The sequence below is a fragment of the Dendropsophus ebraccatus genome, chromosome 8 (assembly GCF_027789765.1).
Source record: "Dendropsophus ebraccatus isolate aDenEbr1 chromosome 8, aDenEbr1.pat, whole genome shotgun sequence".
NCBI classification, from domain to species: Eukaryota; Metazoa; Chordata; class Amphibia; order Anura; family Hylidae; genus Dendropsophus; species Dendropsophus ebraccatus.
The window spans coordinates 93,586,408-93,611,133 of record NC_091461.1 but is presented as its reverse complement, the minus strand read 5'-3'; the positions used below and the strand labels follow the sequence as shown (position 1 = coordinate 93,611,133).

Below are 24,726 nucleotides of genomic sequence, written 5' to 3'. Positions count from 1 at the left end.
ACCCCCATATATACAGCACATCCCTTATATACAGTGTCCCCATATACACAGCACATCCCTTATATACAGCGTCCCCATATACACAGCACATCCCTTATATACAGTGTCCCCATATACACAGCACATCCCTTATATACAGTGTCCCCATATACACAGCACATGTTATATACAGTGTCCCCATATACACAGCACATTCCTTATATACAGTGTCCTCATATATACAGCACTTTCCTTATATACATTGTCCACATATACACAGCGCATCCCTTATATACAGTGTCCCCATATACACAGAACATCTCTTATATGCAATGTGTCCTACATACACAGCACATCCCTTATATACAGTGTCCCCATATACACAGCACATCCCTTATATACAGTGTCCCCATATACACAGCACATCCCTTATATACAGTGTCCCCATATACACAGCACATCCCTTATATACAGTGTCCCCATATACATAGCACATCCCTTATATACAGTGTCCCCCATATACACAGCACATCCCTTATATACAGTGTCCCCATATACACAGCACATCCCTTATATACAGTGTCCCCATATACACAGCACATCCCTTATATACAGTGTCCCCATATACACAGCACATCCCTTATATACAGTGTCCCCATATACACAGCACATCCCTTATATACAGTGTCCCCATATACACAGCACATCCCTTATATACAGTGACCCCACTAGCAGTGTAACAGATGATGTGTGTTAGGAGAGGGATGAGCGGTGACAATGCAGCTGCTGATCTCACTATATACAGGTATATAACTGAATATCAGAGAAACCTGCAGCACATCCATGTGTATTGTCTCATCCATCAGTAGATGGTAAAACCAGTCATTTCTGAAAATCTGCTGAAGCATGGTCCGCACAAGGAAACCTTAGCTGCGGGACTTCGAGAATATTTTGACACTAATGTGGGTAGTGTTAATTCCTCGGCTGTACTGTGGGAGGCACATAAGTCAGTATTTAGAGGTAATTGCATCTCCCTGGCTTCTCGTATTAAAAAAGATGTGCAAATGCGTACATCGGAACTGACACAACTATTGCGGGTCAAGGAGGCTCGCATGGTACGCTCTCCCTCCATCCCTTTACTCCGACAAATAGTGGCAATACGGAACGAGTTGAAGGACCTGATGACTGCTAGGGTGACTCGACTTATTTCTTTCACAAAGCACAGGTACTATGAGAAGGCTAACAAGGCTCATACCTTGCTGGCCTCGCAACTACGTGACCTCAACACCAAAAGAGCCCCTTTTGTCATGAAAGACAAACGAGGTGGTTTACATTATGATCCTTCTGGCATTGCCACTGTTTTTTCGGACTATTATTCGTCCTTGTACTCCCTTCCTAGCACTCTCCCTTCAGATCCACATGAAAGGGATAGCCTACTTAGCACTTACCTCTCCTCTTGTGGTCTCCCCCGGTTATCGCTCTCTGACCTAGATGTCCTTAATGGCCCTATAACTGCTGAGGACCTAGAAGAGGTCGTTAAGGACCTTCCCTCCGGGAAATCACCTGGCACAGATGGGCTCTCATACATTTACTATAAGAGTTTTCTATCTATATTGCAACCTTTCCTGCTGTCTCTTTTTAATTCCTTTCTTAGTGGAGATGAACAGATCCCTGCAGAGATGCTGAGCTCTTTCATAACGGTCATCCCGAAACCGGGAAAAGATCCCTCCGACCCCGCCAGTTATAGACCTATCTCTCTGCTTAACGCGGACTTAAAGATCTTTACTAAGATTCTGGCGATGCGACTGGGTTTTCTTCTGCCGTCCCTGATATCTGCAGACCAGGTGGGCTTTGTGGCTAACCGGCAAGCCGGTGACAATACCAGGCGCACTATCGACCTGATCGAAGTGCTAAACAGAACTCACTCCCAAGGGCTGCTTTTGAGTCTGGACGCGGAGAAGGCCTTTGATAGGCTGGGTTGGCCTTTCCTTTTTGCTACATTGCGTGCCTACGGTATATCGGGGCCTTTTCTGCGGGCAGTCCAGGCACTCTACTCGACACCCATGGCTAGGGTGAAAATGCCACATGCCACCTCTAACCCAATCACGATACTTAACGGGACTCGGCAGGGGTGCCCCCTCTCGCCGCTTTTATTCGTTCTTAGTATAGAACCGTTGGCAGCAAAGATACGCCTCTCCCCGGACGTTCAGGGGGTGCAGGTTAGGGACCGTGAATTTAAGCTCTCCTTATTTGCGGATGACATCCTGCTTACTCTCCGTAACCCTCTGATCTCGCTCCCTAACATGCACTCCCTACTGGAACAATATGGTGCCCTGTCGGGGTACAGGGTCAATTCAACTAAAACTGAAGCCCTCCCAATAAACTTACCCACCTCATTACTGAACACCCTTAAAGGTTCCTATCCTTACAGATGGACAGACCATTCCTTGCGCTATTTGGGGACAAACATTACCTCATCTTTTCGTACCCTCTATAAGAGTAATTTCCCTGATTTTTTTAAAGACGTTTCCTTGCAATTTACTAAGTGGTCCACCCTGCCCCTTTCCTTGCTGGGAAGAATTGCGGTTATTAAAATGAACATTCTTCCCCGTTTCCTATATCTCCTTGAAACCCTCCCCATTCCTATATCTGGTGTGGTACTGCGTAGGTTCCAGGGGTCGCTTATGCATTTCATCTGGGGGGCTGGGCGCCATCGCATAGCTAGATCAGTCCTATGTGCACATAAGTCGCATGGTGGACTGTCAGTCCCTAACGTCCATCTCTACTATCTTGCTGTGCACTTACGGAGAGTTGTCTCGTGGACATCCTTGTTGGCATATAATAAGTGGACGGAAATCGAGAAGCTGTGGCTGGCCCCCATACACCCTAGTGAACTGATTTGGTCCCCTTCTTGTTCTGGTACCACTGACTGGCTCCTGGGGCCTATGCGTCACACTAGAGAAATATGGCTGAAAAGCGATCGGAGTTTCTCTCTCAAATCTCAGCCGTCCCTCCTTACTCCATTCTTGTATACAGGCTTGCTTAGAGATAGCTATGACCGGGCGACTATTCTGCCGTGGCAGACTGCAAAGTTGTTTCAGTTTGCGGACATTGTATGCCCCCTTAAGAGACAAGTTCTGCCTTTCCGGACTCTTGGTGAAAGGTTTAGCCTACCGCTGGCGGCTGCGCCATACCACGAGAGGGTGTCCTATTTTGCTTCAGAGTTGACCGCCAACAGGCCCTTCCCAAAGCCCACTGCGTTTGAGCTCCTGTGCAAGGGTTCCTCCTCCACCAAAGGCCTTATCTCATCAATCTATTCACTCATTAATGCCAACCAGGGTGGTGCTCCGGTCCGTCATTCTTATATGGACAGATGGGAACGATACTTGGGCAGATCCCTTACCCCGGGCCTGTGGCAGATAATCTGGTCCCAAGCGGCAAAATCATCCACCTGTGTAGCCTATAGAGAAAACCAATACAAAATATTATTTTATTGGTACCACACCCCGGTCCTATTGCACAAGTTGTACCCGGCCACTCCCTCACTATGTTGGCGCTGCCGGGTACAGGAAGGTAGTCTGCCGCACATCTACTGGGATTGCCTTGTCTTGCGGCCCTATTGGCTGGGGATACAAGGTTTGCTACATGCCGTTCTCCACGTGCATATCCCCCTTGATCCCCTTACCTACATTTTGAATGTACCTCCCAGAACCTTGCGGAGACCTGCCGCCCGCCTCCTCTTATACATATTAACAGCAGCCAAATGCTTACTTGCTAAGTATTGGAAGCAGTCACTGATCCCTTCCGCATTAGAGCTGGTCAACCGAGTACAGGAGATTAGGCGAAACGAGTACATGTCTGCTTCTAATGAGGACAGAGTTGAGAAATTTAACAAAATATGGTCCCTATGGGACGATTATTATGAGATGTTCCGTGCTTCTGAACAACCTTCCACTTCCCCCATCCTCCCCCTTGTCTGACACCCCTATGTCTCTGTCTTGTCTAGTCTCACTGCTGTCTTCTTTTTTGTTATGTTGTATTTTACCATACATGGTTCAGTGTTTTTTTTTTTTTTTTTTATTGACGCAACTCAGACTAGTTACTTTTGTTTAAACTCAGAGACTTCGTTACCTTTACTCTGTATTTCACTACTGATATTATATGACATCGTTGCCCCGAGTTCTGGCACTGTCTTGTTGAGGGTAATGTTTCTCGTTCTTTTGTTTAATATGCTGACCCAGCTACTTGCTGACCTCTGACCTCTGTTCTGACCTGGGCAGCGATCAAACTGTTACGCTTTCTATTGTTACTTTCATGCTGTCTCCAGATAGTGATCTCCATATTTTTGTTATTTCTATGTAAAATGAAAAAGCATAAATAAACACTTTATTAAAAAAAAAAACCAGTCATTTCTCCTGCTGCCATCCACTATAATCTCCACATATAACATGATAATACAGACTGTGATGAACTATGGGCACCACTGCCAGCCCCAATATACCAGTCTCATCACCTGCCCCATCTACTACTAATACAGCACTAGAAGAAGCCGCCATGATGGTCCCTGTCATTCCTCAGGACACTAGTCTGTCATTCATGATGCCCACAGCACAGTGTATATGGCAGAGCAGCTCTATGGGCTCCTGCCTGGCAGGTGCCACCTGAGGGTCCTATGACCTCTGACATCACGTCACCGCGACAACCACCGCTGTTCACTTTCTACTGGCGACCGAAGCGACTGGACTGAAGTCTACAGAGAAGAGAACTGCGGAAATGGCGTCCACTGGACACGGCGAGGAGAAGAAGAGAGAAGACGGGAAGAGGAAGAGAGAGGAGGAAGAGGAGAGCAGCGCTGGATTGGACAAGATCCAGAAGAGGAGGAGAGGATTGGAGGATGAGGAGACATCCAGCCCCTACCCCAGGCTTCCCATCAGCCGCTTCACCATCCACCAGGGCTTGGGTAGGGGCAACTTTGGAAAGGTAAGTTCTACAACTTCTCATATCCCTTTATACCCTATGGGGGAGAGTTATCAAGCAGCCATGTCCTCTGTTGCCCATAGCAACCAGTCACAGATCAGCTTTCCTATACTCACAAACCCTGGGAAATTGATAGCTGAGCTGTGCTTGGTTGTTATGGGCAACAGAGGACGTTACTACCGTAATACTGCTTGATAAATCTCCGTCTAAATGTCTATTATATCCCAAGCTATTATTCCCTGTTATCAGCCATTACAGGTCTGTTAGACTGGGTCCACACTGCGTATTAACTATCCGTTCAATGTAGCCGTTTTCTTGCATCTGCTTTTTAAAAAAAAAAATAAAACGTATATATTGAACGAACTACATATACACAGTGTCAGCCTAGCCATACGTGTAGTTAGGCCTGGGCGATTAATCAAATTAGTTTGATTAATTTGCCTAGATTTTTAAATTCGATTAAAATTTTTGGGAAAATCGTAAATTCGATTTTCAAAAAAAAGAAAAATGCTCTGACCTGGGCGCAGGGGGAGCAGTGGCGCTGCAGGCAAGCTGCTCCTCCTGCAGGTCAGTGCACCCGCTGCTGGACAGCCCGGACCCAGAAGATTGGAACCGCCACCCGCCCCATCCAGTCATCTACTAGATCACCATCAAGCCGCCTGCACCCAAGAGATCACCACCACCCGCCTGTGACAGCACCCTGAGCAGCCGCAGCAGCTGGGCACCTAGCAGCCCCCGGGGCAGGAGAGACACGGTGCGATTACTGGAGAGTAGGTGAGGACTCGGCATGGCGCCCAACCCCTCCCCCACCGCGACTACCAGGTAATACTACTATTGCTACTACTATCCTCACTTCTGCTACTACCACTCCCACTACTATTGCTTCTCCTACCCACACTTCTGCTACTACTACCCCTAATACTGCTCCCACTATTGCTACTACTACCCCCACTTCTGCTACTACTACTCCTAATACTGCTCCCGCTACTATTGCTTCAACTACCCCCACTTCTCATACTACAACTCCCAATACTGCTCCTACTATTATTACTACTACTACTTCCACTCGTGATACAACTACTTCCAAAACTACCACTACTGCTTTCAATCCTGATACTAGTACTCACACTATGCCCCTATTACTAAACCCCTCATCCACTACTACTACACCCATCATTTTATTTTAGGCCACATCGCCCAGCCCTACCTGTAATGTTAATCTATAGTAACAGGTAGACATCTAGAGATCTCACTGCTCCATAACTACTACTTTACACCCCACAGCTCATCTCCCCTTTTATCTCCATAGTCAGGTGTAGGGCTGCTATACAGGGGGATTCTGATTCCCTATAGAGCTGATCTATGGGATCACAGCTGTGGGGAAGGGACACTGTTTATATCTACTGCCAGGTCCAAATAGGCTGCTGTAAGGCACAATTACATAAACTGACCTCTATAGCTTCAATACAACCTTACAGCAGCCTATCTGTACCTGGAGGTATTAACTGCAATGACCACAACCCACTCATTGAGACATCTCATGCTACATAATAGTGGAATATCCCTTTAAGATCTCTTTATAGAGCATCCAATACAAACACAACCTGACAGACTGACAGCACAGCCCACCCCTCCTGCAGACGTCTTCTAATGTGTATTCTCGGTTTATTTTCTTTAGGTGGTCCTGGCATCAGTCCCCGGCCGAAACATCTACATGGCCATCAAAATCATCAAGAAGAAGGAGGACAACGACGAAGTCATCGTGAGAGAGCGGCGGATACTCCAGGCGTCCAGAGACTGCCCGTTCATATGCCACCTCTATGCCGCACACGAGTCTCTGGAACGCGCTTACATCATCACGGAGTATCTGTCCGGTGGCAGCCTGGAGGGATTGATCAGGATGTGCGGCTACCTGAACATCGGCAACGTAAGGTAAGGAATTGGTTTTCTTCTGGGGGGTGAAGGAAATTGTTAAAGAAGAGTGTTATTAATCACTATTTTCTGTTTTCCCCACGAGATTCTACACAGCAGAGATGGTAAGTGCTCTCCAGTTCCTCCACAGGAAGAACATCGTCCATCGGTACGTAGAACCTTTCTCTGTCTGCTCGGTCATGCAGTGATCTATCCAGAGTCTCCTGTATCACTGGGCAGATTTATCATTCTCTTCTCTTCTTTCATTGCAGAGACCTGAAGCCGGAGAACATCATGATGGATGCTGACGGCCACATCCGTATCATCGACCTGGGATTGGCCGAAGATGGGGTGACCGCCTCCAGGAACATCGATGGAATGGCGGGAACCTTCCACTACATGGCCCCCGAGGTGCTTCTCAGGAGAGGATACGGCGCAGCAGTGGACTGGTGGAGCCTGGGGATTGTGCTGTCCAGGATGGCCACAGGACGCCACCCATTCTACAACGGCCCCGTCATGCAACAGGCTTTCAAGGCCATGACCACCGAGAACCCCAAATTTCCATCTTGGATCGACGCTGACGGAAAACATCTCATCAAGAAGCTGCTGCGTAAGAATCCTGAGGAGCGCCTGGGTGTGTGCGGGAACATCAGGCAGCATCCATTCTTCAACACCATCGGCTGGAAGGAACTGGAGGAGAGGAGAGTAACACCACCATGGAAGCCAATGGAGACAGGTCTGCAAAGTCAACATCTGCAGTGGCCGGAGGACACCGACACCCTTCACCCCCGGGACGACTTCAATTACATGTCACCAAGTTGGACCCGGTAAGATTCAATCAAATAGGTTCTTGTTAGCTTGGTCCTTGTCTGCTATCTCTGTCAGTGACTATGTCTCTATTTCTCCTTAGATGGATGAGAAGATCTAGACTGTGAAGGAATCCACGACCATCTGGTAAGTGGCCCTTATACACACAGGACACCAATCACATGTGCTGTTATATAGCTGGATGGTTCATTACCATGACCATTCCACTGTGATAACAGAAGCTGCTGTACATATAAGTTTATTAGACGTCTTCCTCTTATGTCTTGCAGGATGAACCCGCGCCAACTAATCTCCGCTTCAAGCCTCCTGACCCGTAACGGACGTCTCTGCTGCTGTGTGCCACCTCGGCTGCCCTACAACATCAGCGCTCTCAATAACATCTTCATGCAGGACCTTTACCAGCAGGATACAGCCCCAAGACCTCGACCATGGAAACCTCCAATCCCGGGCTGGCATCTAACATCCCCAGCCTGAAGATCATCTACACCCCCAGGAGCAGCCTGTGCTTCCATCTGGAGAGTTCAGGAACAATAGCCACATGTAGTAGTCCTGGGGCGCGGAATAGCGGCTATTATCCCTGAACTCACCTCAGCACAGGCCAGGTAAGTACCACACGCACCACATCCAAAATCACACACACTACAGGATAGGTATAGGCACTCACACCTAGCACTTAGTACATGTAGATTAGATACCGGCTCGATCCTGGGATTTATTCCGATCGCCATATTTGGGGTCAGGAAGGAATTTTTCCCCCTAATGGGGTTTTCGCCTTCCTCTGGATCAACACAGCCGTAAATAGGGTTAGTTTCTTATAATGTTAGGTCACACATCCCTATTACCACTAGCTTAAAATATATCTAAAATTAGACTCCCACATCATACAGGTTAGGGACCAGCCCGAAAATAGGTTTAGTGGGATAGGTGAATAATTTACACATATACATAAATATATAAGTAATAACACCACCACCCCTGCCTTATCTATAAATAAAATGTTCCTTTTACCCCCCCTACATCCGTGTGCTTCTCTTTATTCCTATGTCAGGAAAAAATAATGTGTCAAGGGAAATCTTGCTGATCACAATGCCTTTTTATTAGAGGGGTCCCCGCTGTTAGTCTGATCACATCATATGAAGACCCAATAATCTGACATTGTGTGTGGGTGAACTGGGCCACCACAGGGACACTGACACAACCAGAAACTACAACTAAGGCTGCATTAACATGTTCGGGGAAACAGGGACGTGAAATGCCTGTAATGGAGTCTCCATCCCCCACCCCCCCCCCACACACGGACAGCATATGTTATACCATACTGGGAGAGCGGGGGAAGAGTATGGATATGTGCCACACTGTAATAACAAAGCTGCACTGCTGCTTCATTACAGCGATGCACATATCCGTACAGTTCCCCTGCTCCAAGCATCATATCAGAGATGCTGCCTGTGCCTGGGGGAGAGGGGGTGAACTCTGTTACAGGAATTCCACACCCGTGTTTCGTGTTAAACACGGAACTTGTGAATGCAGCCTAAGGTTTATAATAAGGAGAATTGGGATAACAGAACAAGCAAGATCTTTCTAGTAGAAAAACATTACTTCTGCTGTTATAACAATAAGGAAGGAGTTAGTTGGAGTCTCTGGTTGCTCCAGTGCAAGATCCACACAATATCTTATATGTCTTATATTTTTGTTATTATTTAGGAATATGGCCACCATTACACATCCCAGGTATCAGATACCCATGAACAACGAAACAGCCTAGGGCCATGTTCACACAATGTGTGTTTTGTAGAAATCACGGCTGTTGTTTCAATTTGCAACAACAGCCATAATTTATGCAAAACATACGCTGTATGTGAATGAATAGAATCCCAGCAGAAGCGTATACACATAATTTATGCTCCGGTCGGGATTCCAACCGGCGGCACAGAAAACTGACATGTCAGTTTAGTGCGGCCGCTATTCAATGTCAGTTCACAAAATGGAGAGTGAAGCTCCGGCCGCACTCTCCATTGTGTGCTATGTTGAATTGGGATGCGGGCGCCCATGGGTGCGGCCGCATCCGAATTCAACAGAAATGAAGATCATCCGGATGGTACTGCGGTACCGGCTGGGATGATCTTCTCTGACACTGGCCACTCTGTGACACAGCTGGGTCGCAGAACGGCCGGTGTCTTAAATCATGTGAACATGGCCTATATGTGTAATAAAACAAGAAGTTTCTATATCCAGGGCCAAATTTCCAGTCCATACCACGCTGAGGCTAAATACGCATCCACTGTCTATGGAGCTTATGGAACTAATAGAACATATATGAATAACAGAGTCATCCAATACTGATATACTGTAGCATCTCTCAATGGGGAAATAATGAATCCTCATCTATAATATCTTACAGAGTGATAATGCCACTCTTGGTAATATTACCCCAGGTTGCAACAGAATCTCCCCCCCTCCCCCATTTGTCGTTTGCAGTGATAGTACCTATTTTTCGTCCCCTATGGGCCCACAGAGTAAAATCTGCTTTTAGTGCCCCTACACCACCATAGTGTCCCCTTAGTTCATCACTTAGTAGTAAAGCCTCCTTTCTTCCCCAGACTGGTATTAGAGTTATAATTCAGTAATAATGTCCTTATTGTGTACCTATTAGTAGTAATGCCCATTTTATTTTGTCCAGCAGGAAAATCTGTTAAAAAAGATACAGAAAAATCATATAGTAATAATTATTAAATAATAATTCTGCATTTTATTACATGAAATAAGTATCTGATCAACTACCAACCGGCAAGAGTTCTGGCTCTCACAGACCTGTTAGTTCTTCTATATAAAGCTCCACTTAGGGTCCAATTTCACGGGCCGAGGAGGGCCCGATCAACGATGTAAACGAGCGCCGATCTGCTAGATTTCCGCTCGTTTACTGGGCCTATTTCACGACCCGATGATCGTTGAGCTAGGGCTGTGGGGACATCGTTACCGATGTCCTTGCAGCCCTTGCAGCATACATTACCTGTCAGGTCTTCTGCTCCGCTCCGTCTTCCTTCCAGAGTCCCACGCGCTCCAGCTTCAGAATGGCCTGTCAGCTGACAGGCCACTCAGCCAATCACAGGCAGCGGGGGTCCCGGCCTGTGATTGGCTGAGCGCTCCGTCAGCTGACAGGCCATTCTGAAGCTAGGACCACGCGGGACCCGGGGAGGAAGACGGAGCGGAGCAGAAGACCTGACAGGTAATGTATGCTGCTGCTGCTTCTCAAATCATCGGTCGCCCGCCGTGCACCGCTATTCAACCGTAGCGATGGGCGGTGGGGGAACAATGATTTTAGGTCTGGCCCTAAATGAACGATTAGCCAATGACACGATCATCGGCTGATCGTTCTCTCTATTTCACCGAGTGATAATCGGCCGAATCGGGCCGATTATCGTTACTGTGGAATAGGGCCTTTACTCTGCTCTCATTACCTGGATTTATTGCACCATAAAATACCATTGTCCCCACACTCAATCCCACTCCAACCTTTCCACTAGATGGCTGTCAATCTATCTGGGTCTGGGGCTTCATGCAAGATCTCGCCTCAAGGGTTAAGGGTGATTATGAAAAGGTCAGGAATCGCCAAGAACTACAGGGTAGGACCTGTTCAATGACCTGAAGAGAGCTGGGACCAGTCTTAAAGGGAATGTGTCTTCAGAAAATGACTTATTGTTTAATGTTTTTATGTTAAACACATTAACTTTTTGTGACATTTTTTCAAATATTCGCCTATACATTTAAATATGCAAAAAAGGGGTCTGTGGAGCCTTAGTTTAGACTCTTAAGTCCCATTCAGTTGTGAGTATTGGGACTCAAATAGAGAAAATCAAGAGTAGACCCTTTTGTGTCAAAGCCTAACTCAGTTGTGAGTATTGTGACATGACAAGGAGAGACCAAAGCCAGGCATTCATCCATATTTAAATTTATAGGGGGCAATGTATCAATAGACTCCTGAGTGAGTACTTCATTATTTTTTTCCACTTATTCCCCTGACCTCAGCAATTGCTGTATTTTGTTAAGAACAGATCAGGCAAGATAGCAGCCCCTATAACAAGGGTGGGAAACCTCTGGTCCCCGGGCAGCATCTGGCCCTTTGAGAGAACCTAATGCGGCCCGCGAATCTCCTGTGACGTGTGCTACTTTGATAGGGAAGGAGCCGGCATGCACTTCATCCTTCTGTGTCTGTGAATGCAGCGGCCTCCTGACACAGGAGTATGCTGTGTGTGACGGCTCCTTCCCTACCAGAGCAGCGCTCGTCCTCTTTCTCCTGCAGACCACGCATGATGAAGGCATTTCATCATGCACTGCCTGTACCTAGACTACTAGCGACATCACTGGGGAGGTTAATTAGACCACCAGAGACATCACTGGAGGGTTAACTAGGGTGACCAGGGGCATTAATGGAGGGTTAACTAGTACTACCAGGGACATCACTGGGGGGGGGTAGCTAGATTACTAGGGACATCACTGGGGGTTACATAGAACTACAGTACAAGGGACCTTACTGGGGGGTTATCTATGGTTACTAGGAGTATCACTAGGGGTTATTAAGAACTACTAGGCACATCAATAAGGGGTTATTTACAGCTACCAGGGGCATTAATGGGGGTTAACTCTGGCTCCCGGGCATCACTAAGGATTTACATCGGGTACCACAGGCATCACAGAGGGTTAATCACAATAGCAGGGGCATTAGGTGAACAATACTTTGCCTTGCCCCAGGTGCAGCCAACCCTTCAATGCCACGGACAGATTAACATTGAGTGCAGCGGCCCTCGAATGATTTTATAACCGCTTGAATGACCCTCGACAGGGAAAAGATTCCCCGCCCCAGCCCTATAACAATGTACAAATAGTAAAAAGAAAAAAAATAGTCAGAAAATAGAAACCAATTAGATTAAAAGAACTATTTTTTTAATTGTTTATTTTTCATTTTTAATAAAATGTACAGTACAACAATGAACATACAATATAAAGATTGGCAGGTAAATAGGGTAATTAACAATTACACCATTAAAACGTGTTAAGAACTAAAGTTTTTTAACTAAACTAAAAGACAACTAAAAGAACTAGTTTTTTTTAATCTGATTCTCATCAAAGCCTGCAGGGCACACAAGGTTCCCCTACTTATGCCAGGACATGTCTAGGATCGTGTAAAAGTCACCAATGACCCTCTGGATGATTCAGAGGAGTCATGGAAGAAGGTCAGGTGATCAGATGAGACTAAAAGAGAGCTTTTTGCTATCAACTCAAATCACCATGTTTGCAGGAAGAAGGTGGATGAGTACAACCCCAAGAACCCAGTCCCAGCCCTGAAGCATTGGGGGGGGGGGGGGGGCATCACACTTTGGGGGTGCATTTCCGTAAAGAGGACAGGACGGCAACATGATATTGAAAGGAGGATGGATGGGTCATGTATCGCAAGATTTTGTCCTATAACCTCCCTCAGTAAGAGTATTGGAGATGGGTCTTGGCTCGGTGTTCCAGCATGACTATGACAGAAAAATCACAGCCAGGGAAGCTAAGGCCTCATTCACACCTCAGCCAAAAGCGTCCATATTTGCGGATCTGCAATTCTTGGCAAAGATAGATTACATTGCTTTCCATAGGTCTATTGACACGTTTGCATTTTCTATCTCCGCATTTGTGTTCCAAAAAAAATAGGACATGTTGTAGTGCGGACTGCAATTGCAGTATATTTCCCCATAGAAATGTATTAAAGCCTCCACGACCTGTAAACCGTCCACAAAAAATGCTGATCACAAAACAACTAGTTCAAGACACTGTACAATTTCTGGGTATCGGCAAAAAAACACAGATGCTACAACTTTTAAACTTGCAGCCCTGTGTCAAACTGCCGTGGCTTGGAGTGTCTGTGCCCTAACTTTGTACCACCCCTCCGCCCCTCCTCCCCACCATCTTCATCATTAGGAATGTCACTGGCAGGATTTTTCCTATTTATCACTTGAATACTGCACCTACCTTAAAGAGGACCTGTCAGCCGGGATGCAAGGGTGGAGCCCGCCCGACACCCGGTGGAGCCCGGCATAGGTAACCATCCCTCAGAGTCCCACTGCTGGATCCAGTCCTTGGGCGGAGAAATCATGGTTCGAAGCAGAGCGTGCGCCCTTTGCAAAGCAGGAGAGATCAGTCCAACGTCCATAGAAAATGACTGCTCCAGTCATTTTCCCAACAGACAGGTTCCCTTTAACGATCCAGCCCATGTGCCATGTTCTCACAGCTGATGAATAGTAGACAATCTGCCCGGGGCATTCCTAATGATGAAGAGGGCGGGGAGGAGGGATGGAGAGGTTGTGCCAGCCTAATGCACAGACACTCTAGGCCACGGACATTTGATACAGGGCTGCAAGTTTAAAATTATTTTTTTAGGACAATAACTTTATCACCTGCCAAATGGACCCCAGGACAGAACTTGAAGATGGGGTGACCCGCTGGGGGTAGCAGTTGTTGGTAGTGGTAGGTAGGACCCGGGTTGCCACTTGCCAGATGTTATGTCACGGTTATGGCACAAGGGGAGGTGACTAACCCACAAGAACCTGACCATGCGGGACCCCAACAATTCTTTGTTGCCCTTAGTCAAGGCACCAATAACCAGTGGCGTAGCCACCGTGGTCGCGGGGGTCGCCGCCGCGACCGGGCCCGCCACAAGGGGGGCCCGCGGGGCCCCCCGATCAATCACTCTTGTGACCGCAAGCATTGTTTTGCTTGCGGTCACAAGAGTCTGGCTCCGTCTTTCCCACGGCTGCTGCGCGGCTGCCGGGGTTGTCGTGTCTTCCCCCCGGCAGTGCGCGCATCCCAGAACTCCCTGCGCGCCTTGGGCCCTGACTTCCGGTTTCCGGCGCGCAGGAAGTTCTGGGATGCGCGCGCTGCCGGGGATAAGACGCGACACCCCCGGCAGCCGCGCAGCAGCCGGGAACAGATCGAAGGAGTGAGGATCAACGTGGGAGCGCGATGTCAGGTGAGTTAAGTTTTGTTTTTTTATCAGCCTGTACGGGTGGGGGGAAAGGAGGGGGGCATCTATGAGGGTGGGGGAAAGGAGGGGGGCATCTATGAGGGTGGGGGGAAAGAGGGGGGCCATCTATGAGGGTGGGAGGAAGGAGGGGGCCATCTATGAGGGTGGGGGGAAAGAGGGGCCATCTATGAGGGTGGGGGGAAAGAGGGGCCATCTATAAGGGAGGGGGGGAAAGGGGACCATCTATAAGGGAGGGGGGGAAAGGGGACCATCTATAAGGGAGGGGGGGAAAGGGGACCATCTATAAGGGAGGGGGGGGAAAGGGGACCATCTATAAGGGAGGGGGGGAAAGGGGACCATCTATAAGGGAGAGGGGGAAGGGGACCATCTATAAGGGAGGGGGGGGGGGAAGGGGACCATCTATAAGGGAGGGGGGGGGGAAGGGGACCATCTATAAGGGAGGGTGGGGGGAGAGGGGACCATCTATAAGGGAGGGTGGGGGGAGAGGGGACCATCCATAAGGGAGGGTGAGGAGAGAGGGGGCCATCTATAAGGGAGGGGGTAGAGGGGGCCATCTATAAGGGAGGGGGTAGAGGGGGCCATCTATAAGGGAGGGGGTAGAGGGGGCCATCTATTTGGGGGGGGCAACATAGGGGGAGAGGGAATACACAGAGGGGGGCATATATTATTAGGAGCTCACATAGAGTCAGGGCTACCCACTAAATGAGGGTGTAAAGGGGACAGTACAGATGTGCAGTGTGTAGAGAGATGGAGATGGTGTCAGAGTGTGGAGCCTAATATGTCTGTCTGGCAGATTCTGTGGATTTGTGGCTCGGAGAAGTTCTCATAACGGCCTAGGACGGATGGAGAAGAAGATGAAAAGGAAAGAACTCCGATCAGAAAAGACGTCTCCTGTGAGTCACCTGATATATCTGCACTGTAATGTATATGGTGTATAGAGCCTGTGTAGAGCTGGGGCCACCTCTATATGACTGGATGAGGTGATTTAGTATACTGGATTTGGTCAGTAACAATATGGTGGTGATGGTTGTGGTGTGGCGGTAATGTTTCCTCCCTATATACTGGTATTACTGGTAATATTGGTCTCAGTGTACAGGATTTGGTCGGTAACAGTATGGCGGTAATAGGTAATATCTGTCTTGGTGTGTGTGTGTGTATATATATATATATATATATATATATACATACAGTGGTACCTTGGTTTAAGAGTAACTTCGTTTAAGAGCGTTTTGGTTTAAGAGCTTACAGTTTTTCAAAATTGTGACTTGGTTTAAGAGCATTGCTTTGGTTTAAGAACTTCCTGTATTGGGTGGGAGCGCGAGTGGAGAAGGGGCATGGCCTGCATAGCGGGGTCTACAGCACTGTACTCTAAACACCTTCCAAATCATAGCAGATCCCCTTCAGGCTGGGGCTTACATCAGGGGACAGGACTGTGGGGGGGTAATCTCTCCATAGCTGTAACCCCTCTCTCCCGGACAGAGAGTGCTGCATGTATGTGCCCACATCTGCCCTGCTCATTCCTTCATGCTCCCTGCAGTCTCTGTCAGCCCTTGTGTTTCCCATCCTCTCCATTACTGTACAGTACAGAATAATAAATATATTTGGGGTGTGGAACCAATTGTCTGCATTTACATGATTTCTTATAGGAAAATTTGCTTTGGTTTAAGAGTGGATTTGGATTACAAGCACGGTCCTGGAACGAATTATGCTCATAATCCAAGGCACCACTGTGTATATATATATATATATATATATATACACACACACACACACACACACACAACAATAGCATCACTTGGTCGTGAAAGGAGGGGGGGGGGGGCCCAAGTTGGCCTCTCGCACCAGGGCCCAGGAGACATTAGCTACGCCCCTGCCAATAACTATACCAATGCCAGGGTTTGTGTGGGCAGAGTCACTTGAAGTGTGAATGAGGCCTAAGGATCGGTCAATGAGAAGCATTTCTAGGTCTTGGAGTGACCTAGTCTCCACACCTGAACCCAATAGAAAATCTTTGGAGAAGATCTGTATGAGGGTATGTGCACACTGAGGAAAAGGTGAGGAATTGAAGAGGAATGCGCTCTTATTTCAGCTTGAAATTTCTCCTGTAAAATATGAACAGAGCAATGTCCCATTGTTTTCATTGGGATTTCCACTCACAGGCTATGTGCACACTGAGGAAAAGGCGAGGAATTCAGCTTGAAATTCAGCTCAAAATTCAGCTTGAAATTCCTCCCGTAAAAAATGTGCAGAGCAAAGTCCCATTGTGTTCAATGGGTTTTCTGCTCTGTTGTTCACACTGCAGAATTTCCGAGCAGAATTTTCTGCTGTAGATCTGCTAGAGGAATCCTATAGAAGTCAATGGGGGGCTTAAATTCTGCTTGAATTCTGCCTGAAAACTTTCAGCTACAATTCCTCGAGAATTGCTCAGTGTGCAAGGGCCCTTATTCTGCTCTGGCAGAATTTGAGCGGAATTCTGGCGGAATTTGAGCGGAATCCGCGCGGAAATCAAGCGGAATGCAAGCGGAATTACCAGCAGAATTCAAACCCCATTGACTTCTATAGGATTCCTCTAGCGGAATCCGCCCAAAGAATTGACATGTACATTCTTCAGGCGGAATGCGGATTCTGCGCGGAATCCGCGCGTAATTCCAGACGGAAATTTACTCTGTGTGCACGGGCAGTCGGAAATCCCATTGTTCTCTATGGAAAGAGCAATGTTGCATTTACACTTTACGCTTTTTATGGCGGAATTCGGGCAGAATTCCGCTGGAATTGCTCAGTGCACATACCCTGAAGGAGCAATCCCTGCTGTGGTCTTTGCAAACCTGGTCAACAACTACAGGAAGCGTCCGACTGCAAGCAAAGGTTTCTGCAACAACTATAAACTGTTTTTCTATTCTATCAAATACTTATTTTACGCAATAAAATGCTAATGCTTTTAAAAGGAAAAAAAACAATGATTTTTTTGGATTTTTTTAAAATATAGACTGTCTCTCACAGGTGAAGTGTAACTACGATAAATATTACACACCTCTCTATCTGGTCGAGTATCAACCACTTATTGTCCCCACTGTGTAGGTAATATATATATATCTATAGTGGTACCTTGGTTTAAAAGTAACTTGGAAGGAGAGCACTTTGCAGGAAGAGCTCATATTTTTTCAAAATTGTAACTTGGTTTAAGAACCTTGCTAAGGGTAGCTTCACACGTACCCAATCCGCAGCGGATTTCACGCGACTTTGCAGCGAAATCCGCTGCGGATCCTGTAGTGGGAAGCTGAATGGGTCCCATACATGCTGCCTGTATGGGACCCGGCCCCTTTAAAGCACCCCCCCACTGCCACTGGCAGCCCGCAGCCCCGGCTCCGAGCATAGATTACCTGCTCGGCACTGCAGCTGTGTGTGAGGCTCCCGGCTCCCCTCGCTCCTCATCAGCCAATCAGTGCAGGCAAAATCGCAGCGTGAAGTCCGCTGCGGATCCGGTACGTGTGAAGCTACCCTTAGAGTGTAAGCTCTGGGGAGCAGGGCCTCTACACATGTAACCTGTGTTACCATAAAATGTTTTGGCATGATCATGTTAACACTGGTGACATCTGTATCGTACATTACAGTGCAAGCTCTCAGGAGTGGGGGAAATCAGGGGAAAATCTGGTGGAATCGCATCTGCCTCAGTGTGCTATGGGAGGACTCGCGCGGCTCCGCTCCCACCGCTCTCCGCGCAAAGAATTGACATGGCAGGCTATGGCACACTGAGGCAGATGGGATTCCGCAGCAGTGAGTTCCGCCGTAGAATTACACCGGATTTACTCAGTGTGAACATAACCTTGGAGTGTAAACTCTGTTGGGCAGTCATGTATTATATATTAGCCTGTAAGCTCCTAGGAGAAGGGCCTGTATAAGGGTACAAACCCACTTGCCGGATCTGCAGCGGATCCTGGCCCTTTACTTTCAATGGCAGACAAACAGAGTTTGTGCGCAGCCCGCCCCGTTAACCCCCCGGCCGCCGGAGCTGATACCCCCGGCCTCTGGCTTGTTTCAGCGGCTCCCGGTGTCTTCTTGTCCCGCTCAGCCAATCAGTGCACTGCAGCGGGGCAGCGCACTGATTGGCCGAGCGGGACATGCCGGGATCCACCGAAGTAAGCCGGAGGAAGCCAGGGCCGGGATCAGGTGAAGTATGAGCTCCGGCGGCCGGATGGTTAATGTCTGCCATTGAAAGTATAGGCCCGGGATCCTCAGTGAGTCTCGTTGCAAATACGCAGCGAGCAACGAATCGCTGCGGATCCGGCAAGTGGGTTTGTACACTTAGGGGGACATTTATTAAGTCCGGCGTTTTTTACGCCGGACTTATAAATGTCCCTGCATCTCCGGCGCTACAGAGATTTATGTAGAGGCGGAATGCCTCTACATAAATCCTGTGCGCTCCGGTGCGCACAGCCGAAAAACCTACGCCAACTGAGGACTGGAGAAGGTTTTCGGCGTATCTTTTGGTGAAACGGATGGTGAATCGCGCGGACTCTGCACACTTTCCGCCGAAAAAACCCTGTACGCCCGATGATACATGTCCCCCATAGTCTGTAAGCTCTTAGGAGGAGGGCCTGTATTATATATTAGATAGTAAGCTCTGTGAGCAAGGCATGTATTGTGAATATTAGCTTGTATCCAGAACCAGATTGATTGTATGCGCTTAGGAGCAGGACATGTATATATGTTGGATGTACCGTGCATGTAATAATAATAGTTATTTCTATAGGGACAACATATTGTGCAGTATTACTGTCTCTTTCTTTGGTTACAGGGTGAAGTCTCCTGATCCTATGTAATATCTACATATATACAGCTGTATGGAGCCGGCTAGTTGTGATCCAGGGAGATCAGATCCAATTGCCACTTGTATTCCCCCCACCCCCACGGTAGAACTCTCCAGGGGGTTTAGTCGCCTTCCTCTGGATCTTTAGTCCGGTGATTCTCAGATCAGGATAATAGTGGGAGTGATGAGTGAGAATGACTGCGGCACGTTCTGTGGTCTCCACCTGACCAGGAGACAGCGGATCAACTATTATTCAAAGGGCCGGTAATATTTCATTACAATGTTGTATATTGTATTTTTTTTTCTGAAAATAAATAATTTGGATTTCTGTTGGTGTTGCTTCGTTTTTATCTGCATGTCTATTAACTATATTGACCAATGATCGGAGTGATGGCTGAATCTGGGCTTAAAGAGTATGTACCACCAGGTACATCCTCTTTAACCTGACACAGGGATAGAACGGCCCTGTCACGGGGAAACCGGTGCCGTGGTTCGTTTTTAGAACCGCGGCCCGGTTTGAAAAGGACGGCGCCGTTCTATCCACGGTTACCGTCCAGTGCTCAAGCACTGGAGGTAGGCCGGCCCGCCCACAGTGGGAGGGAATTCCCTTCCCTCTATGATGCGGCTCCGTTAGAATCAATGGAGCCGTGTCATAGAGGGGAGGGAATTCCTTGCCACTGGGGGTGGGCCGGCCTACCTCCAGTGCTTGAGCACTGGCCTTAACCGTGGATAGAATGGCTCAGTACGCTGGAACTGGGCCGCAGTTCGAAAAACCGTCCCCGTGACAGCGTCGTTCTATCCCTGTGTCAGGTTAAAGAGGATGTACCTGGTGGTACATCCTCTTTAAGAATGAGTACAATGAATTGGATACATATTACTATTATTATTAATATAACAAATAATAAATAAAATAAGGAATATTTTTAAGGTTTTACCTTATGAATTAGGCTAGGTTCACACTCCGTTTTTGCAATCTGTTTTTTTTTTCCATCCGTTTTTTGCAAAAAAACTGATGAAAAATGGATGAAAAAACCCGGATGCATTTGTGTGCATACGTTTTGATCCGTTATAAAAAATAACAGATCAAAACGGATCCGTTTTTTTTGACGGACACAAAAGTAGTGTCAACACTACTTTTGTGTCCGTTAAACAAAACGGATTCGTTTTGATCTGTTTTTTTTTTTTTTAATAATGCTTTCGTTTTTTTATACGTTTTTCCTAAGTTTTTTGCAAAAAAACGGATTGCAAAAACGCAATGTGAACCTAGACTTATTGTCATGTACAGATTATTAATAATATTATAAAAAGAAACCACCTGTAATATAAGAATACAGACTACACGCAGGTGGTTCCAGGGTTCACATGTTTTGTGGTGGGAGCAGTATAGTATACCTGCATACACCCCAGCAGATTAATAGGGAATTTGCTGGGATCTGTAGTCACGGGTGAATTTTTTATAATCTATAGACGAAAAAGTTTTTCAGGATTAGTCAGGAATACTACTGACTAATCTCAGAGATCAGCGGGACAATACAGAGAAACTATCAGCAGGTTAGAAGAATATAAGCTGCTGCAATGTCCCTATAGCACACGGGCGCTGAGGATGAGGGTAATTTTCTTGCCTTGATTATCAGCACCATTTTAATTCTTTTTCTGGTCATTATGCATGTAATGGGTTACACTGCCAGGATTGGCAGCATTTAGCGCTGGAGCCCAGCTGTCATGTGATCCCGTTAAACACAGCAGCCACAATAAACACATTTACAGATAGTGACTAACAGGTTAAACTCTATAGGCCCATCGGGGGGGGGGGGGGAGAAGGGATTTATCATGACTCGGGCACAGGGACTGGGGTATGTCAGTCTTCCCAAAACCCCGCCATTATGTCTCACCGCAGATTTCTTTAAAAGGGAACCTGTCACCCCCCCGTGCCAGGGTGAAGGCCGACCCACCCCCAGCTAGAGCCCCTTATACTTACCCCATCTCGCCAAGTCCCGTTCCTGGAGCCAGTCCTGGGACGGAGATATCCTTGTCGGAAGCCCGGCGCGCGCTGCATAGATGTGTGGGATGCCCATAGAGAATGAATGGAGCCGTCATTCTCTATGGGCGTCAGACTCATCTATGCAGTGCGCGCACCGGGCTTCCGACAAGGAAATCTCTGTCCCGGGACCGGGTGTAGGAACAGGACTTGGCTAGATGGGGTAAGTATAAGGGGCTCTAGCTGGGGGTGGGTCGGCCTTCACCCCGACACGGGGGGGGGGGGGGGGTGACAGGTTCCCTTTAAAGTGAATGTATCACCAGTACATAGACTTTAAGATTTATACATGCATAGACCTGCACTGGTGTGGGGATACCATTGCTGCGGTCCTGTTTTTGAACCGCAGCCCGGTTCCCACGTACAATACTAGTCTATTCCCGGGCACACCCCCATCCCGCTATGACATGGCTTCATTGAAATCAATGAAGCCACATCACAGAGGGGCAAGTGTTTCCTCCCACTAAGGGCAGGCCGGCCCGCCTCCAGTGCTTCACCCCCGGCTGGTGCCCAGGAATAGACAGGTGCCGTACACAGGAACCGGACTGTGGTTAAAAAAAGAAATAAAAGGCCACAGAACTGCACCGTTCTACTCATGTAAAAATTAGAAAAGTGATGTACATTCGCTGTAAGGCTATATTCACACACGGTCAGGACAATGGGCATTGTTGCATTGAAAATAGCTTTAAAATCGATGCAGAAAGGCCATTGACATTGACATGTCAATTATTTCCACGGCTGTACTTAACAACAGATGTTGTTTAATACATTGTGTGAACAACGGCTGTTGTTTACATTGACTTTAATGCAACACATTTCAATGTGAAAAGAATGGCGAGTGTTCTAATTGAAAGCCATTATTTTAAATATGTTGTGTGAACATAGCCTAGAGGCGCACACCTTTGAGTAATGCAAAATCCAAATTTACAAAAGATCTAAGCTGGTATAAATATTTTACATTGTAAATTAGTCACAAGATGAGGCCATGCCCCCACGCTCGCCCAGATGGTGAGTAAGTAGCATATTGGCAAAACAAAACTCTCTGAGGGACACACACTGGGGATACACAAGGGGTGGAGATGGTCACAAATACAAACCTTCTACAAAACTTGTGGTTTCACATACAGTCGGGATGGGAGGTTGGACTCGCATAAACTGGTGGTACAGATCAATGTCACCTTGCAGCAAGATAACTCCCCCACTGTAACCAGATACCTGCCCCCATGCTGCCATATACCTCCCCTGTTGCAGCTTTATACATGGACCCGTGTAGGCAGATGCATGACCCCTTATAGGTAGATATATGGCCCCTTGCAGCCAAAGTTGTGCGTCAGGCGCTAAGGCAGAAAGGACAAGGCTGATTGAAGGAGCTAGGGGAGGGCGGGTTCAGTTCTGCTAATAATCAGTGATGCACCTGAGGCCTTGTGCCCGCTCTCCTTCTGTTCCCGAGCAGCATCACCAAGCCTCACGCCCTGTACAGAATGCTGGTGAGCTGCTGCTGGGGAAAGGAAGGTGGTGGAGTCAGGAGCGGTGGTGATTGGAGTCAGGACATTGATGAAAGATAGCAAAGTCCCAGCGCCAAAAGCAAGGGTTTTTTTTATACCTCCCAAGTACCCCCTTTACTTGTGCCCAATACCCCCTGATATATGTACCGCAGGTTAAGAAACACTGATCCATAGGACATGACTATACTGACCCCCTGAATCCTAAACAGTGAGTGAGGATATTATTCTACTCAGTAATAGACGCAGCTGCTGAGGAGACCTCTCTCTGGATTTTACCCATTTTAATAGTGAGAAGAAAACAGGAACATGGCAGAAAAAGGTCCTGTTATTCTAAGTACAAGATGCTAAGAATTTTGAGGTTGGTGAGGTGTATATAAATGTACATAAAATACCACTATACTCATTTCTGCTCTATAATATCGTTCTCCCTCCCATTCCCAATCCCCAGTATGGCAGAGTCCACAGTATGGCCTCCCATTACTTTCCCAGTCGGTTGTAAGACTCTCCATCACATCTAACCCAGCACAGCTCCCATTCAGATTCCCAGTCCCGAATATGGCTCCCCATCACATTCCCAGTCACCAGTATGTATCCCTGGCCTTAACTCATTGTTATAGTGAAAAGTAAAGAAGAACATGGTGGGATTAAGTCCTGTTATTCTAAGTACAAGATGCTAAATATTTTGGGGGTGTTTCTCAAAGGAAAATGTAATCAAAATGCAACTATTCTTATTCCTACTACCATCCCAGGCTCCCTAATACATTCCCAGTCCCTAATATGGCTCTACACTCCATTCCCAGTATCCAGTAGGACTTCCATCACATGTCCAGTCAGCAGTGTGGTTCACATGACATTCCCGGTCCCCCGTATGGCTCTACAGTACATGCCTAGTCCCCAGAATGGCTTCCCAGAAGTAGTGTAGTAGTTACCTCTGTGTGTGTGCTATGGCTGCAGCAGGCTGTGTGTGTGTGTGCGCTATGGCTGCAGCAGGCTGTGTGTGTGTGCTATGGCTGCAGCAGGCTGTGAGTGTGTGTTATGGCTGCAGCAGGCTGTGTGTGTGTGTGTCTGTGTGTGTGTGTGTGTGTGTGCACGCGCGCTATGGCTGCAGCAGGCTGTGTGTGTGTGAGTGTTTGTGTGCAATGACTTTAGCAGGCTGTGTGTGCTATGGCTGCAGCAGGCTGTGTGTGTGTTAGTTATGGCTGCAGCATGCTGTGTGTGTGTATATGTGTTATGGCTGCAGCAGGCTGTGTGTGTGTGTGTTATAGCTGCAGCAGGCTGTGTGTGTGTATGCTATGGCTGCAGCAGGCTGTGTGTGTGTGTGTGTGTGTGTGTGTGTGTGTGTGCTATGGCTGCAGCAGGCTCTTTGTGTGTGTGCTATTGCTGCAGCAGGTTGTGTGTGTGTGTGTGTTATGACTGCAGCAGGCAGAGTATGCTATGGCTGCAGCAGGCTGTGCGTGTGTGTTATGCCTGCAGCAGGCAGTGTGTGCTATGGCTGCAGCAGGCTATGTGGGTTAGAGAGAGAGGCAGAAATTAAAAGGGTAGTCTCGGCATCAAGGAAAAATCCATGGGCCACAGGGGGTTGGGATCATAATAAAGAAGTCCTATTTACCCGTCCCCGTGACCCCACAGTGCAGCGTGCTCCCAATCCTGTGATGTCATGGTG

At 47.6% G+C, this 24,726-nt stretch overlaps 1 protein-coding gene across 1 annotated transcript; it reads left to right on the top strand.

The window, feature by feature from the left end:
• The first annotated feature begins 4,579 nt into the window (after positions 1–4,579).
• On the top strand, positions 4,580–8,703 carry LOC138798731 (protein kinase C theta type-like). Its single transcript, XM_069979297.1, has 6 exons — positions 4,580–4,959; positions 6,635–6,888; positions 6,974–7,036; positions 7,140–7,694; positions 7,778–7,821; positions 7,965–8,703. Exons 1-5 carry the CDS (start codon positions 4,753–4,755, stop codon positions 7,800–7,802), a joined length of 1,104 nt encoding a protein of 367 aa, XP_069835398.1. The 5' UTR covers positions 4,580–4,752; the 3' UTR covers positions 7,803–7,821; positions 7,965–8,703.
• The last annotated feature ends 16,023 nt before the right edge of the window (positions 8,704–24,726 follow it).